This window comes from Salvelinus fontinalis, chromosome 3 (assembly GCF_029448725.1).
Source record: "Salvelinus fontinalis isolate EN_2023a chromosome 3, ASM2944872v1, whole genome shotgun sequence".
In the NCBI taxonomy this organism is placed as follows: domain Eukaryota; kingdom Metazoa; phylum Chordata; class Actinopteri; order Salmoniformes; family Salmonidae; genus Salvelinus; species Salvelinus fontinalis.
This window is the reverse complement of record NC_074667.1, coordinates 6,373,774-6,388,900: the sequence shown is the minus strand read 5'-3', so window position 1 is coordinate 6,388,900 and position 15,127 is coordinate 6,373,774. Positions and strand designations below refer to the sequence as shown.

The 15,127-nt window shown below is 42.8% G+C and overlaps 1 protein-coding gene across 4 annotated transcripts in view; it reads right to left on the bottom strand.

The window, feature by feature from the left end:
- LOC129836932 (EVI5-like protein) overlaps positions 1–15,127 on the bottom strand; it is a 91,568-nt gene that overhangs the window by 6,426 nt on the left and 70,015 nt on the right. For 3 of the 4 annotated variants that reach the window (XM_055902934.1, XM_055902936.1, XM_055902935.1), the window contains exons 4-18: positions 14,631–14,855; positions 14,164–14,238; positions 13,838–13,963; positions 12,918–13,061; positions 12,652–12,741; positions 11,508–11,605; positions 11,233–11,293; positions 11,010–11,063; positions 10,413–10,445; positions 9,766–9,906; positions 5,501–5,617; positions 5,289–5,429; positions 4,776–4,937; positions 856–1,002; positions 160–255 (exon numbers count right to left, since the gene is read on the bottom strand). In XM_055902934.1, coding sequence (XP_055758909.1) covers positions 160–255; positions 856–1,002; positions 4,776–4,937; positions 5,289–5,429; positions 5,501–5,617; positions 9,766–9,906; positions 10,413–10,445; positions 11,010–11,063; positions 11,233–11,293; positions 11,508–11,605; positions 12,652–12,741; positions 12,918–13,061; positions 13,838–13,963; positions 14,164–14,238; positions 14,631–14,855 — 1,710 coding nt within the window. Of the gene's footprint in view, positions 1–159; positions 256–291; positions 392–855; positions 1,003–4,775; positions 4,938–5,288; positions 5,430–5,500; positions 5,618–9,765; positions 9,907–10,412; positions 10,446–11,009; positions 11,064–11,232; positions 11,294–11,507; positions 11,606–12,651; positions 12,742–12,917; positions 13,062–13,837; positions 13,964–14,163; positions 14,239–14,630; positions 14,856–15,127 lie in introns of those variants that run through there. The other variant, XM_055902937.1, reaches the window with a different exon arrangement.

Here is a 15,127-nt window from a genome sequence, read left to right as displayed (position 1 = left end):
TCGCCCACATACGTACACAACCGAACAGTCAACGCCAAAGAAGCAGGGAAGACGATCTCTCCAATGCACACATACCACCCAGAAGAAATCTAAACACACTTGACAATGACATCCATTCAATATGGAAGTCAAGTTCAGATCTGTGTACAAACATCCCACCTGTATCTCCAGCTCAGCCATCTTCTGTCTGAGCTCAGCCATGGCGGCCATGCTGTCAGCCTCCCGCAAGCGCACCGTCATCACCTCCTCTTTACTCTACAGAGAGAGGGAAGACGGTGGTAGGAGAGAAAAGACAAGAGAGAGAAATCACCTCCTCTTTACTCTACAGAGAGAGGGAAGACGGTGGTAGGAGAGAAAAGACAAGAGAGAGAGAAATCACCTCCTCTTTACTCTACAGAGAGAGGGAAGACGGTGGTAGGAGAGAAAAGACAAGAGAGAGAAATCACCTCTTTACTCTACAGAGAGAGGGAAGACGGTGGTAGGAGAGAAAAGACAAGAGAGAGAAATCACCTCTGGCGCACAGCCTGAGTGAAAGCCACTAGACCATCTAGTTGTGCAATGGCGTCTGTTTAGATTGCAGGCTCACACACAAAGCCCACTTATCAATGTCACCCTAGGCTGCTTCCTTTTCCCCCACCCTCTCCATCTCCTCTCTCACCTGGCAGTGAGTCCACTTATTCCACTACCTTCCTCCATATACCTTCTCTACTCCCCCTCTCCTCCCGCTTCCATTCTCCATCCCTCTTTCTTTCTGCGCATTCATCCCCACTCTCCCTCCCCTGTCTTAACTTGCAGCCCACTTATTCCACACATTTCAACACTACCATTGGCTACCTCCATCCTCCTCTCCCCCACCTTGCAGTCAAGCTCGGACTGTTTCCTCTTCATCTCGGTGAGCTGGGCCTGCAGCCCCTTGTTCTGGCTCGCCAGCTGCTGTAGCCTCTCCTGCATGGCGGCGCTCTCCACCTCATGGCGCCCAATCAGCTTGCTGTGAATCTGGTTCTGAAGGTGAAGAGAGAGTGGGGACAGTGTCAGAAGGCTGAAAGCGTAATTACTCACTGGATTAGCGTCTGCTAAATTACAAGTATTTAAATGTCATGTACAGTACAAGTCAAAAGTTTGGACACCTACTCATTCAAGGGTTTTTATTTATGTTTACTATTTTCTACATTGTAGAATAATAGTGAAGACATCAAAACTATTAAATAACACATATTGAATCATGTAGTAACCAAAAGTGTTAAATCAAAATATATTTTATATTTGAGATTGTTCAAAGTAGCCACCCTTTGCCTTGATGACAGCTTTGAAAACTCTTGGCATTCTCTCAACCAGCTTCATGAGGTAGTCACCTGGAATGCATTTCAATTAACAGGTGTGCCTAGTTAAAAGTTCATTTTTGGAATTTCTTTCCTTGAGCCAATCAGTCGTGTTGTGACAAGGTAGGGGTGGTACACAGAAGATAACCCTGTTTGGTAAAAGACCAAGTCCATATTATGGTAAGAACAGCTTAAATATGCAAAGAAAAACGACAGTCCATCATTACTTTAAGAAATGAAGGTCAGTCAATATGGAACATTTCAAGAACTTTGAAAGTTTCTTCAAGTGCAGTCGAAAAACCATCAAGCGCTATGATGAAACTGGCTCTCATGAGGACCACCACAGGAAAGGAAGACCCAGAGTTACCTCTGCTGCAGAGGAAAAGTTCATTAGTTACAAGCCTCAGAAATTGCAACAGAGTTCAAGTAACAGACACATCTCAACATCAACTGCTCAGAGGAAACTGCATGAAAACAGGCCTTCATGGTCGAATTGCTGCAAAGAAACCACTACAAATGACACCAATAAGAAGAAACACGAGCAATGGACATTAGACTGGTGGAAACCTTTCCTTTGGTCTGATGAGTCCAAATTTGAGATTTTTGGTTTCAACCGCCGTGTCTTTGTGAGACGCAGAGTAGGTGAACAGATGATCTCAGCATGTGTGGTTATCCACCATGAAGCATGGAGGAGGTGGTGTGATGGTGCTTTGCTGCTGACACTGTCTGTGATTTATTTAGAATTCAAGGCACACTTAACCAGCATGGCTACCACAGCATTCTGCAGCAATATGCCATCCCATCTGGTTTACGCTTAGTGGGACTATCATTTGTTTTCAACAGGACAATGACCCAAAACACACCTCCAGGCTGTGTAAGGGCTATTTGACCAAGAAGAGTGATGAGTGCTGCATCAGATGACCTGGCCTCCACAATCACCCGACCCCATCCAATTGAGATGGTTTGGGATGAGTTGGTCCGCAGAGTGAAGGAAAAGCAGCCAACAAGTGCTCAGCATATGTGGGAACTCCTTCAAGACTGTTGTAAAAGCATTCCAGGTGAAGCAGGTTGAGAGAATGCCAAGAGTGTGCAAAGCTGTCATCAAGGCAAAGTGTGGCTATTTGAAGAATCTCAAAGACATTTGATTTGTTTAATCTTATGGCTGGGGGGCAGTATTGAGTAGCTTGGATGAATAAGGTGCCCAGAGTAAACTGCCTGCTACTCAGGCCCAGAAGCTAAGATATGCATATTATTAGTTGATTTGGATAGAAAACAATCTGAAGTTTCTAAAACTGTTTGAATGATGTCTGTGAGTATAACAGAACTCATATGGCAGGCAAAAACCTGTGAACAAAATCCAACCAGGAAGTGGGAAATCTGAGGTTTGTAGGTTTTCAAGTCTTTGCCTATCCAATATACAGTGTCAAATTTGGTTCAATTGCACTTCCTAACGCTTCCACTAGATGTCAACAGTTTTTAGAACCTTGTTTCAAGATTCTACTGTGAAGGGGGGGCGAATAACAGCTGATTGAGTCAGGTGTCTGGCAGAATGCCATGAGCTAAGTCTCGCGTGTGCCCGTGAGAGTTAGCTGCGTTCCTTTTCCTTTCTAAAGACAAAGGAATTGTCCGGTTGAAACATTATTGAAGATTTATGATAAAAACATCCTAAAGATTGATTCTATACATCGTTTGACATGTTTCTACGAAATCTAATGGAACTGTCTGAACTAAGTGCCTGCGCCGTGTGAATTTGAATTTGTAAACTAAACGCGTGAACAAAAAGGAGGTATTTGGACACAAATGGATTAATCGAACAAAACAAACATTTATTGTGGAACTGGGATTCCTGGGAGTGCATTCTGATGAAGATCATCAAAGGTAAGTGAATATTTATAATGCTATTTCTGACTTTTGTTGACTCCACAACATGGTGTGTATCTGTATGGCTTGTTTTGGTCTCTAAGCGCTGTACTCAGATTATTGCATGGTGTGCTTTTTCCGTAAAGCTTTTTTGAAATCTGACACAGCGGTTGCATTAAGGAGAAGTTTATCTATAATTCCATGCATAACACTTGTATCTTTTATCATGTTTATGAGTATTTCTGTAAATTAATGTGGCTCTCTGCAAAATCACCGGATGTTTTGGAAGCAAAACATTACTGAACATAACGCGCCAATGTAAACATGTATTGTGTAACATGAAGTCCTATGAGTGTCATCTGATAAAGATCATCAAAGGTTAATGATTAATTTTATCTCTTTCTGCTTTTTGTGACTCCTCTCTTTGGCTGGAAAAATGTTGTCATATCGATCCCGTTAACGGGATTTCAGCCGTAAGAAGTTAACACTTTTGTGGTTACTAAATGATGTGTTATATCATAGTTTTGATAGTAGTCATAGTCATCTTCCTGACCACTATTATTCTAGAATGTAGAAAATAGTAAAAATAAATAAAAACCCTTGAATGAGTAGATGGGTTCAAAATGTTGACTGGTACTATATATGATATTAGTTGTCTGCCTCTTTTTATTGTTAAAACACTTAGACAATCAACAGTTTGTAGCAAAAAGCTAATTTGAGAAATGAACAACTTGTACTTCCACAAACGCAAATCACCTGTTGGCATCAATGCATTATTTATGTGAAACTGAGTTATGCACACATTTGTCAAGTTAGAAAAAGGCCTAAAGGCAGGTTAACGTTTATTGGGATGAATCTCGTCCTGGAGGCAGTGCCGAGAGATTTCCACTAGATGGGCAGGCTACAAAGTCAAAATTGCCTATTTTGTAAACATTCGTGAAAAAAAATACGCTTTTTGGTCTTAATTTAAGGTTAGGTTTACAATCTGCTATTATGACTGGCTGTGCTAGCTCGTGACCACTCTGCAGAGCTGCCTCCAGTACATGAGTCATCCCAATAAATGCCAACCTGCGGCCCAAAGTGATGAACTGTAACAAAAATGTGTGTGTGTAGGCCTGTGGTGTTGTATAGAGCTGTGAATAATCCACCACAAAAGTCAAACATCTCACTCATCAGGGTGAGAAACATGAGTGTGGAACTGAATGTTAAAACACTGAGTGAGGTACTTTCCCATAAATCAAAAAGATGAGGCAGTATATGCATCTTCCTGACCACTTTTATACTGCATTGTTCTTTCACAATGTCATATAATGTCACAATTGAACTTGTCCTAGGCATTTATCTACCATTTCCACATAGTATTTGATGTATGAGTTACCCCTTAGTCATTTAGGCCTAATGAAAGTCTCTTTTAGAAATGTGATCCAATACAATGTATTTCCCTAGGCTGGTCCCAGCACTGTCTTGCCAACTCCTATGGTCATTGTTACATGCAACAGACCTGGGATCAGACTAAGGAAATAACACAAAATGGATCACTTTTATATAGATAGAGCACAAACAGATTTGGCATCAGACTAAAGTTATTCCACTGACCTGGCTCTCCAGCTGTATGGCTTGGAGTTTGACCTCCCTGAGTTCAGCCTGGGCCTGGGCCTCTCTCAGACGCACCCCCATCAGCTTGTCCTGCAGCTCATTCAGGGCATTCTTCTTGGGGGATTCCTTCCAGTGACCCCCGCCACCTTTTGACATGTGGAGCTGGAGAGAGAGAGGAGCGGAGATGAAGAACAGGTTAGAGAGCCAACAACCATGGTGCATCGGTTCTCTATCCATCTCTCCCTGACGTCACTCGCTCGGAGACCTTGAAGTAGTTGTTTCCCTTGCTCTGCAAGGGCCGTGGCCTTTGTGGAGAAATGGGTAACGATACTTTGAGGGTGACTGTTGTCGATGTGTGTAGAGCGTATCTGGTTCTAGCCCAGGTTGGGGCGAGGAGAGGGGCGGAAGCAACACTGTTACATAAACCCTGTTCTTCTAGTCACCTCTACTATGCTCTCCCCTTCTGAAGCATTCAGTTCCCTACTGTACAGTCTTCTGTGATGTGTTACTTACCTGCCAGCGCTGGTTAAGCTCGGTCACCGTGTCCTGCATCTCTCTGAAGGAGTGCAGTGTCTCCAGCTCTCTGAGCTTCACCAGCTTCAGCTCATCCTGCAGCTGGGCCACGTTGTTCTCATCAGGCAGAGAGCTTCTCCTCTGGAACACACACACACAATCAAGATATTAAACACACAGATATAACCACACACACAGGTGTGTTCTCTTACCTTCTCTAGGTCCAGTACTTTGTCCTGCATCTCTTTGAGGGCTCCCAGTAGCTCTGCCTCCTGCAGCCGGGACTGCTCCAGCTGCGTCTGCAGACCGGTTACAAACTGCTCTGTGTACTGAGACAACACATGGACCAATTATAAACTGAGATAACACACTGGGACCAATCCTGAACTGCCACTACACATACCAACCAATCAAACTTTTCTGTGTACTAAGGCATCAGAAGATAAAGATCATCCACCCAGCAAAGTCAGAAGAGGACTGGCCACCCCTCAGAGCCTGGTTCCTCTCTAGGTTTCTTCCTAGGTTCCTTCCTTTCTAGGGAGTTTTTCCTAGCCACTGTGCTTCTACATCTGGATTGCTTGCTGTTTTGGGAATTTAGGCTGGGTATGTGTACAGCACTTTGCGACTGCTGGTGATTGATGGGTCAGAAGAATGTCTGTCTAAAATTGCCGTTTTCTATTGATGTGGATATGGGAACCACTTACAAAGTCTGGTGCATCCACCAGGTAGATTCACCTCATTTGTGTACACCCAAGCAGATAAATGAGTGATGTACTAAACGGAGATGTGGAGTACGGCTCTGTGTAGCTGTGATAGTTGTGGTGGGATGGACAGAAGGGATGTGGGTTGGCAAAGGGGTCAACCAACCAAAAACATGTCCGTTTCTCACTAGTTGCGTTTCAGAGAGAAGAGACAGAAAGAGAGAGATGGTGAGAGAGAGAACGTTGGGACAAACCAATAACTTTGCATGTGTATGCATGGCATAAAGGCCTTTCTTTCTTTGTGAATTAAAGTACCCACTCAGTTTCAATGTGAGAGAGAAGTGAGAGGTGGGGGTGTGTGAATTCTGGCTTGGTAATACACCCAGGCTAGTCATCGGCAGCACAACACATTATCTGACCACACCTGAAACTCCAATTCCATAGCAACACCACACACACACACCTATACCACTGATTCTAGTCGATCTAAACTTAGTTCACTGATGTTGAAAGCCTGATGGAGGAGGGAGTCAAGAAACAATGGTGAGACATGCAAACTCGTGTGAACTCTCACACCATATTCGTCACATGGTGAATGAGTGTCATTAGTGTGACTTCTGTGTCTTGAGTATGAAGAGAAACAGCACATTGTTACAACACTGTACATACTGTACACAGCCACAATGACATTGGAAATGTCTCTATTCCTTTGAAACTTTTGAGAGTGTAAAGTTTACTGTTCATGTCACTTTTGTTGATTATCCATTCCGTTTGGCAATGTAAACATACGTTTCCCCTGCCAATAAATTGAAACTGTGAAACTAACGTATGTAGAAAGAGTTGTGGTTCCTGACACATTTAGTAACAGAAACACATCATCTTTTGTTTCTGCCGTAGTTGGGGACTTGCATTCAAAACGGAGTCAAGCACTAAGTGACTCACACGTGTTTGAATCGACTAAAATAAAGTGTGCGTGTGTGAGAAAGATAAAAACAATTAAAAAAACATGCTGCCCACATGATGCACTGCACCTAGAGGCAAAGTCACAGAGGAGCATTCGGTGTTTCTGTAGCATACAACACACACTAACACACACAAGGACAGGCGACACACAGCCGCTAACACACAGCCACAATAGAATAACTGAACCCCTATTGTGCTGGACCAGTTGGGCTACAGGCATGGTCTGTCTACCCATTCAACATCACACTATTGTCCACTTCACCATGGCTGTCTGTCTACATCTATGCATTAGAATGCTCATACATCTGGCTTATACAACACCAGCCCTGGGTGAACACAATGTTATAACACTATGGATTTAGAACAGGTCAAACATCAAACTCTATACAGTGACTACCGCGCCGTAGCACTCACCTCGGTAGCCATGAACTGCTTTGAAAGGCCGTCCATGGCTCACCTTGACACCATCATCCCGGAAACCCTAGACCCACTCCAATTTGCATACTGCCCCAACAGATCCACAGATGATGCAATCTCTATTGCACTCCACACTGCCCTTTCCCACCTGGACAAAAGGAACACCTATGTGAGAATGCTATTCATTCACTACAACTCAGCGTTCCACAACATAGTGCACACAAAGCTCATCAATAAACAAAGGACCCTGGGACTAGACACCTCCCTCTGCAACTAAATCTCGGACTTCCTGACGTGCTGCCCCCAGGTGTTAAGGGTAGGTAACATCACATCTGCCATGCTGATCTTCAATACGAGGGCCACTCAGGGGTATGGGCTTCGTCCCCTCCTGTACACTCCCTTTTCACCCACAACTGCATGGCCAAGCATGACTCCAACACCATCATTAAGTTTGTTGACGACACAACAGTGGTAGGCTTGATCACTGACAACAATGAGACAGCCTATAGGGAGGTGGTCGGAGAACTGGCAGTGTGATGCCAGGGCAACAACCTCTCCCTCAACGTGAGCAAGACAAAGTAGATGATCGTGAACGACAGGAAAAGAAGGCCCAAAAAATTGGCAAAGACTCCAGTCACCCAAGTCATAGACTGTTCCCTCTGCTACTGCACGGCAAGCCAAGTCTAGGTCCAAAAGGCTCCTTAACAGCTTCTACCCCAAAGCCATAATACTGCTGAACAATTAATCAAATGGCCACCCAGACTATTTGCATTGACACCCCCCCCCTTTATTTTTTACACTGCTGCTACTCGCTGTTTACTATCAATGCATAGTCATTTCACCCCTAACTGCATGTACAAATTACCATAATTGCCTCGACTAAGCATTATTGGTTAAGGGCTTGTACGTATTCGGTACATGTGACAAATAACATTTGTTTTGATTTATAATGTACGATGTTGTTCAACTGGCAACTGAAAGCAATGATTCTACATTAGAAACAGTCAATACTTTGACAAGCAACACCATCCTAAAAACACACACAGAATTACTGTAAGTGAGCGTCAAACAGTTACTTTGGTAGTGATTCAGTTTCTGTATTTTAAGTGAAGTTTTCAGATATGACCAATTAAGAGAAACAAAGAAAGTGTTTGCCAGCCTGTCCACGATCAAAGCGCTACCCAAACACTTACGTTAAGACGATAATCAACTTGATCCTAAACTGACAAATCACAAACATCCATACACAGATTATTCTGAACTGTTTGGAAAACACATGTTGTTATTCTGTTACATGGTATGAATAGCATAGGGGCAGAATAACATGTATACACTGCAACCGTTGACTTCTAGACATATTTTCTTTAAAATTGTATATACACAGATAATACATTTTGAGTAAAAGTAAAGAAACCTTAATAGAAAATGACTCAAGTAAAAGTGAAAGTCACCCAGTAAAATACTACTTGAGTAAAAGTCTTAACATATTTGGTTTTAAATATACTTAAGTATCAAAAGTACGAATAATTTCTTCTTCCTTATATTAAGCAAATCAGACAGCACCATTTTTAATTTACGGATAGCCAGGGTCACACTCCAAAACTCATACATCATTTAAAAACAGAATTTGTGTTTACTGAGTCCACCAGATCAGAGGCAGTAGGGATGACCAGGGATGTTCTGTGCGATTCGGACCATTTTCTATCCTGCTAAACATTCAAAATGTAACGAGTGCTTTTGGGTGTCAGGGAAAATGTATGGAGTAAAAAGTACATTATTTTCATTAGGAATGTAGAGGAGTAAAAGTTGTGAAAAATATAAATAGTAAAGTACAGAGACCCCAAAAAATGACTTAAGTAGTACTTTACATCACTGATTATGAGGCATACCGATACTGTCTATCATCCAACATCCACTAACTGTGTCACTCTGGCCACAACTCAACAAACTGAGTTGGGGAAATTCACTTTGACACTTCACCGTTCTCACCAACACCAGCCTTTATTTTTTTTCTCGCCGAAGAATTTGTCAATGTCATCGATTTAGATGTGCAAAAAATTATGTCAATTATTTTACGAGCAGAAGACCAAACAAGTTCCCCAAACAAGAACAAAAAAATCCTACAGGGGCAACCACAGTCTATACAGCCTAGTGCTGGTCATTTTCAATACCCGACACTGGTGCATCAAAAACATGTTTTGTCATTTGTAACTTTTAGAGCTTGTTATCCATTGCAGTAGACTTGTATTTGAGAATTTTACTCATAATCTCTGAGTGAAAGCCTAAAACGGGTGCACCGTTCATCAAATCCTGACTCTAGATCAGTTCTACATCTGAGTCCCTGCCCCTGCAGCATCCCAATATCTCACCCACACTGACTCCAGATCATTCCTTACCTTCTCCCGCTGCAGTTCTCCGATGGTGTCCTGGGCTTTCTCCAGGTTCTGATTGGTCACGCTGAACTGCTGCCTCACCACCGCCAGCTCCCGCTTGATCACATAGTTCTCCTCCGCCTCCTGCGCCCGCGTCACCTGACCCTGGAATAGTGAAGACACAGGGTCAGAGACCAGAGGGGGGCCGTGTCAGTTATAGGGAATATGTCTGGGGGGGGGGGGGGGGGGGGGGGTGTATCGACAACGTTGGTTTGAATTTCGAGGGAATTGGGCTTAGCTTTAACACTTTCCCATTTGGAGGTTAGATATTAGGAGTTGACAGAGTAGAATATAAATGGCACTTCTGTATCCATTCCTATTAGGTTGTAATTACCCTACAAAGACATTTATATCCTAATAAATGACAGAGGGCATTGTGTTTCCACATGCAGGGCTGTAGGCCTTAATATTAGAGCTCCTACATTGGACACACAGACGCACATGCGGTCAAGGGGGAGCATGGTCTGACAGACAGACGTACAGACAGACAAACAAAACATTCTCTCATGCAGAAGTCAGGCATTGATTGGTCACTGTCAAGGAGACAGAGAGAGGATGTGCAGGAGGAAGGAAGGTGTTAGAAGAGGAGAGGTGGTTTTCCAGTACGGTACCTGTATCAGCCTGTCTGCTAGAGCAGCACTTTCCTACGACACGAGTGAAGGAGAGGAAGAAGATAAGAAAAGGATAAGGAGAGAATAGGGAGAAATAAAGACGAACACGAAGAAGGAAGGATACAAACAGGGCAAACGAGTGACGGAAATGTGACACCAGAAAATAAATAAGAGAGGGTGAGAAAGAAATCGATAATACAGAGTGAAAGAGGGTTTGTGTGAGAGAAGGAATACAAAAAGAAAGGAAAAGACAAAAAGCATTACTCAGAGGACAACAGGAGAGAAGCAAGAGGGGAAGAAAAGCCAGAGTACTTGGAAAAGGAGGAGAGACTCAGTGGCTCCGGTCTAGAATAAGGCCCATCCTTTTAAATCATCCACTCACGCACACAAAATCAACAGACATGGTCTCTGTCCTTAGGTACATTCACAACTTAAGTCACCTCACTTATTCTGTAAATGTGACAGGATATAAGTCTTAGTTGGCATGGCTATATTTTAGCTTCATGTTTCTGCCTGTGTTTTATTGTACATCATCAACCTTATTCACATAAGCGCTAAAGTGAGTGTCTGACTCGAAGCCAAGTTTCCATCGCTTACCTTCTCCAATGTCTCAATCCTCTGCTTCAGAAGTCTGTTCTCTGTGCGTAACCTCTGTGGATGTGCAGACGGGTAGAGAGACAGTTAGGAAACTGTATTAGTCATTATACAAGGCTTATAAATTGGGGACTTTGTAAGTAAGACAGAAAAATATATATATTCTGTCGGTCTATTAATAGATTCGCTCAAAGAAAAAGTTAGACGGGCATGTGCACACGCACACCTTGATCTCTATCTGCTCCTCCATTTCTTTGTTCTTGATTGTGGTGTACTCTTTCTCCAACCTGGCAAATAAAAGCATTTTAGTAGAGTTAGATTCATACAATGTGTTTCTATTTTACATTTATGCATTTGACTGTGCAAATAAAACTGAAACTAATCATCTTAAACTGAAAGCATGCTTTGTATAGTAACAACACTACAAGCCTGGTCCCATTGGCCCATATTAACTGTAGTCTACAACCTAAAGCCAGTATTGTTATCAGAAGCAGAGCCTACTTCTTCATCCTCTTGGGGTTGTATTTGACCTGGTAGGCCCTCAGGATCAGCTTGTCTGGGCAGCTGTCAAACTGGTGGGGGATCACCTTCTGGAAGTGCTGTGAGAGAAGGAAGAGACATGGTTAGAGCTTCATAGAATACACTCTGAACGAGAATATGTCCTGTTAAGACACTCTGAACGAGAATATGTCCTGTTAAGACACTCTGAACGAGATGATGTCCTGTTAAGACACTCTGAACGAGAATATGTCCTGTTAAGACACTCTGAATGAGAATATGTCCTGTTAAGACACTCTGAACGAGAATATGTCCTGTTAAGACACTCTGAACGAGAATATGTCCTATTAAGACACTCTGAATGAGAATATGTCCTGTTAAGACACTCTGAATGAGAATATGTCCTGTTAAGACACTCTGAACGAGATGATGTCCTGTTAAGACACTCTGAACGAGAATATCTCCTGTTAATACACTATGAAAGGGAATAATACATTCAGTAGGTATCACATGATAATTGAAGTAAAGACACTTCACAAATGCCCATATGCTTATACAATGGTTAATTTCACTCTTTAGTTTTTCTTGCCTTCAGTCGGTCTTGTATCTATCTACAGTGATAATTCATGATTTATACTATAGCGCAGGGGTCCCCAATTACATTTAGCTGTGGGCCGATTTTTTTTCCTTGAGCGGATGGGTGGGGGGCCGGAATCATAGTTATAAATAATTTGTACACTGCAAATTGACCTCAAGAACAGATATAGTATTTGACAAAACAATTAGAATTTCAAACCTTGATTACATTGTGATACGATCACGTGCCTCCATTTATCCGTGGGACTACTTGGGAATAGATGTCCTAAATTAAAATCACTGAGCTCATTTTCTGGTAATTTTACAGTCTTTTACATCCAAGAAAGATTTTTTATTTATTTAAATAAAATCTCAGAAAACTTGAGGGGGGGGGGGAAATAAAATCACAAATTAGGTCCCTTAATTTAAAGCTGGATTACTTAATGGTGAAACAGCTTATTGGGGAACCCTGCTGTAGTGCCTTTCATGGGATAAATCCCAAATGGCACCCTATTCCAAATATTGCCCACTACTTTTGACCAGAGCCCTATGGGGGGCTAGTGGTTGTTACCTGAGACATGCCCTCCATGTCCAGCTGGATGAGGTCAGTCTGGTTGTACTGCAGAATGGCCATGCCCACACGAAATATAATCTCCAGACCCTGAAGACAGGGAATCAAAGTTCAAGTCAACACAATCATAGTGCTACATCAACCTGTAAATAAAGGTTACATTTCAAATCAAACATAATGTATATGGGATCCACTATGTAGATTTTTTCAAGTATATGTTCACCCAAACACATTCTCACACAAGACACCAGTGGTGAGTCTCTTACCTCGTACATGAAGATATCAAAGATGCGTGTGGCGACGGGCATGGGGAGGAAGGTGAGGAAGAGAGTCAGGAACCAGGAGGAGGCGTACATGGAGGTGTGGAAACTCTGAGAACGGAAGTGGACGTTCAGCTCCGGGAGCTGCTCCTGTTGTGATCAGGAAAGAGGGTGGATGAGAGGGAAAGATACGAGAGGAGTTAATTAAGCAATAAGGCACGAGGGGGTGTGGTATATGGCCAATATACCACAGCAAAGGGCTGTCCTTATGCACGATGCAAAGCGGTGTGCCTGGACACTGTCCTTAGCTGTGGTATATTGGCCATATATCACAAACCCCAGAGGTGCCTTATTGCTATTATAAACTAGTTACCAATGTAATTAGAGCAGTAAAAATAAATGTTTTATCATACCCGTGGTATACGGTCTGATATACCATGGCTGTCAGCCAATCAGAAGTCAGGTCTCGAACCACCCAGTTTATAATACGGGTTTTAGTTGAGCTACAAACCCGTAATGGTTTCAAAGTGGTACTATTAAAAATGTAAGGACTAACCTAGCTCAAGTCTTTGCTGTATAAATCTATTTGCTGCCCCATAGTGGACAACTTTAGAATTGCAATATCTGTGCTTATTCCCCAACTACAGTACACTGTATACATACTTACTTAAAACCAGACATTTTTGAGGTAAAAAAATATAATAATAATTTCAATCCCAGACACCTGCAAGGCCCTTAAGGTTTTAGTTCATTTGACAATAGATACATCCTAAATGGCACTGTATTCCCTACATAGTGCACTACTTTTGACCTATTGGCCCTGTTCAAAAGTAGTGCACTTTATAGGGTCTAAGTTGCCATTTGGGACACATTCAACCTTCTACATTGGCCAGCGTGACATATGGAGATGGATAAAGTTTATTAACCTGCAGCAGGTATTCAAACTGGTAGATACAGAGGCCTAGTTCAGCCATGGTTGGTTTGAAAAGCTCCCTCAGACGGTACTCCTGCATCAGACGCACAAACACACAGAACGCCTCCTCCTCTGGCATCTAGAGGGCCACAGGAGAGACCGGGTCAGGCTGTGTGACTGTGTGCATTCACACTAAAATCAGGAGCTCAGAGGTAATTTATTCATACTGTATAAGCAACGAAAAAGGGTAGAATCAGGACAATTCCGTATTTAGCACAACGTAGCGCGATAGCAAGAGAGGGGAATGTCTAGACTAGAGGGTTGCTGAAGAGACGTTACCTGCATGAGCAGCAGGCCCACGATGAAGGCACTGCCCTGGCAGTAGCCCACCTCCCGGTCCACCAGAGAATACGCCTGGACACACAGACATCAATCAATATAAACAAACCTATAGTCATTGGGGAGGTTTCCCAGACACAGATTAAGTTTAGAGATTCTACATTTGTTAAGCTTTTTAGTCCAGGACTAGGCTGAATCAGAGTCTGGGAAACCAGCCCATACAGTTTAAATACACATTTAACTCAAATCAATCACATTTATTTATAAAGCCCTAAAACCAGAAACCCAGCCTAAAACCCCAAACAGCAAGCAATGCAGATGTAACTGCTTCTAACTGTTCATCCAACTGCACATCTCACTAGTACAAAAATGACTAATCATACCAAATCCATTATGATTATCCATTTAAACCTAAGAAACAACATTCTAATAATGCAGTTCAAGGTCAAAGGTCAAAATATCCTCACCTTCATGACGTTGAAGAGCACCTCCTGACCCAGGCTGTCCTGGCCCTTGAAGAACTCATGCTCGGGGTAGGTGCGGGCGATGTCCCGGCGGATGAGCTTTTCGCAGGGCGAGGACATCTTGAGCAGCTCAGAGTACTGGTTCTTCACTGGCATGTCTGTGGCGTTACCAAGCAGCTGCCACACGATGGCCCGGAAGTGGTGTGGGATGCCCTTACGGATCAGCTCCTGGAGGTGAAAAGAAAGGTTTATTTCACAAATCTAATTCTCAGCTTAGTGTAGAACTCTACATCCTAGCCTATACTGAATATCTACGTCATCTCATATCTTAACTTATCATATCCCTCCATCTGTGCTCTCTCCTCATTTGTCCTCACTCCCATTTTCTCCTCTAATCTCTCCTGCTGTTCTGTTCCTCTCTCCCTGGCTCTGTCTGCTTTCCTATTTTAATTTTATTTAACCCTTATTTTACCAGGTAATTTGACTGAGAATACATTCTC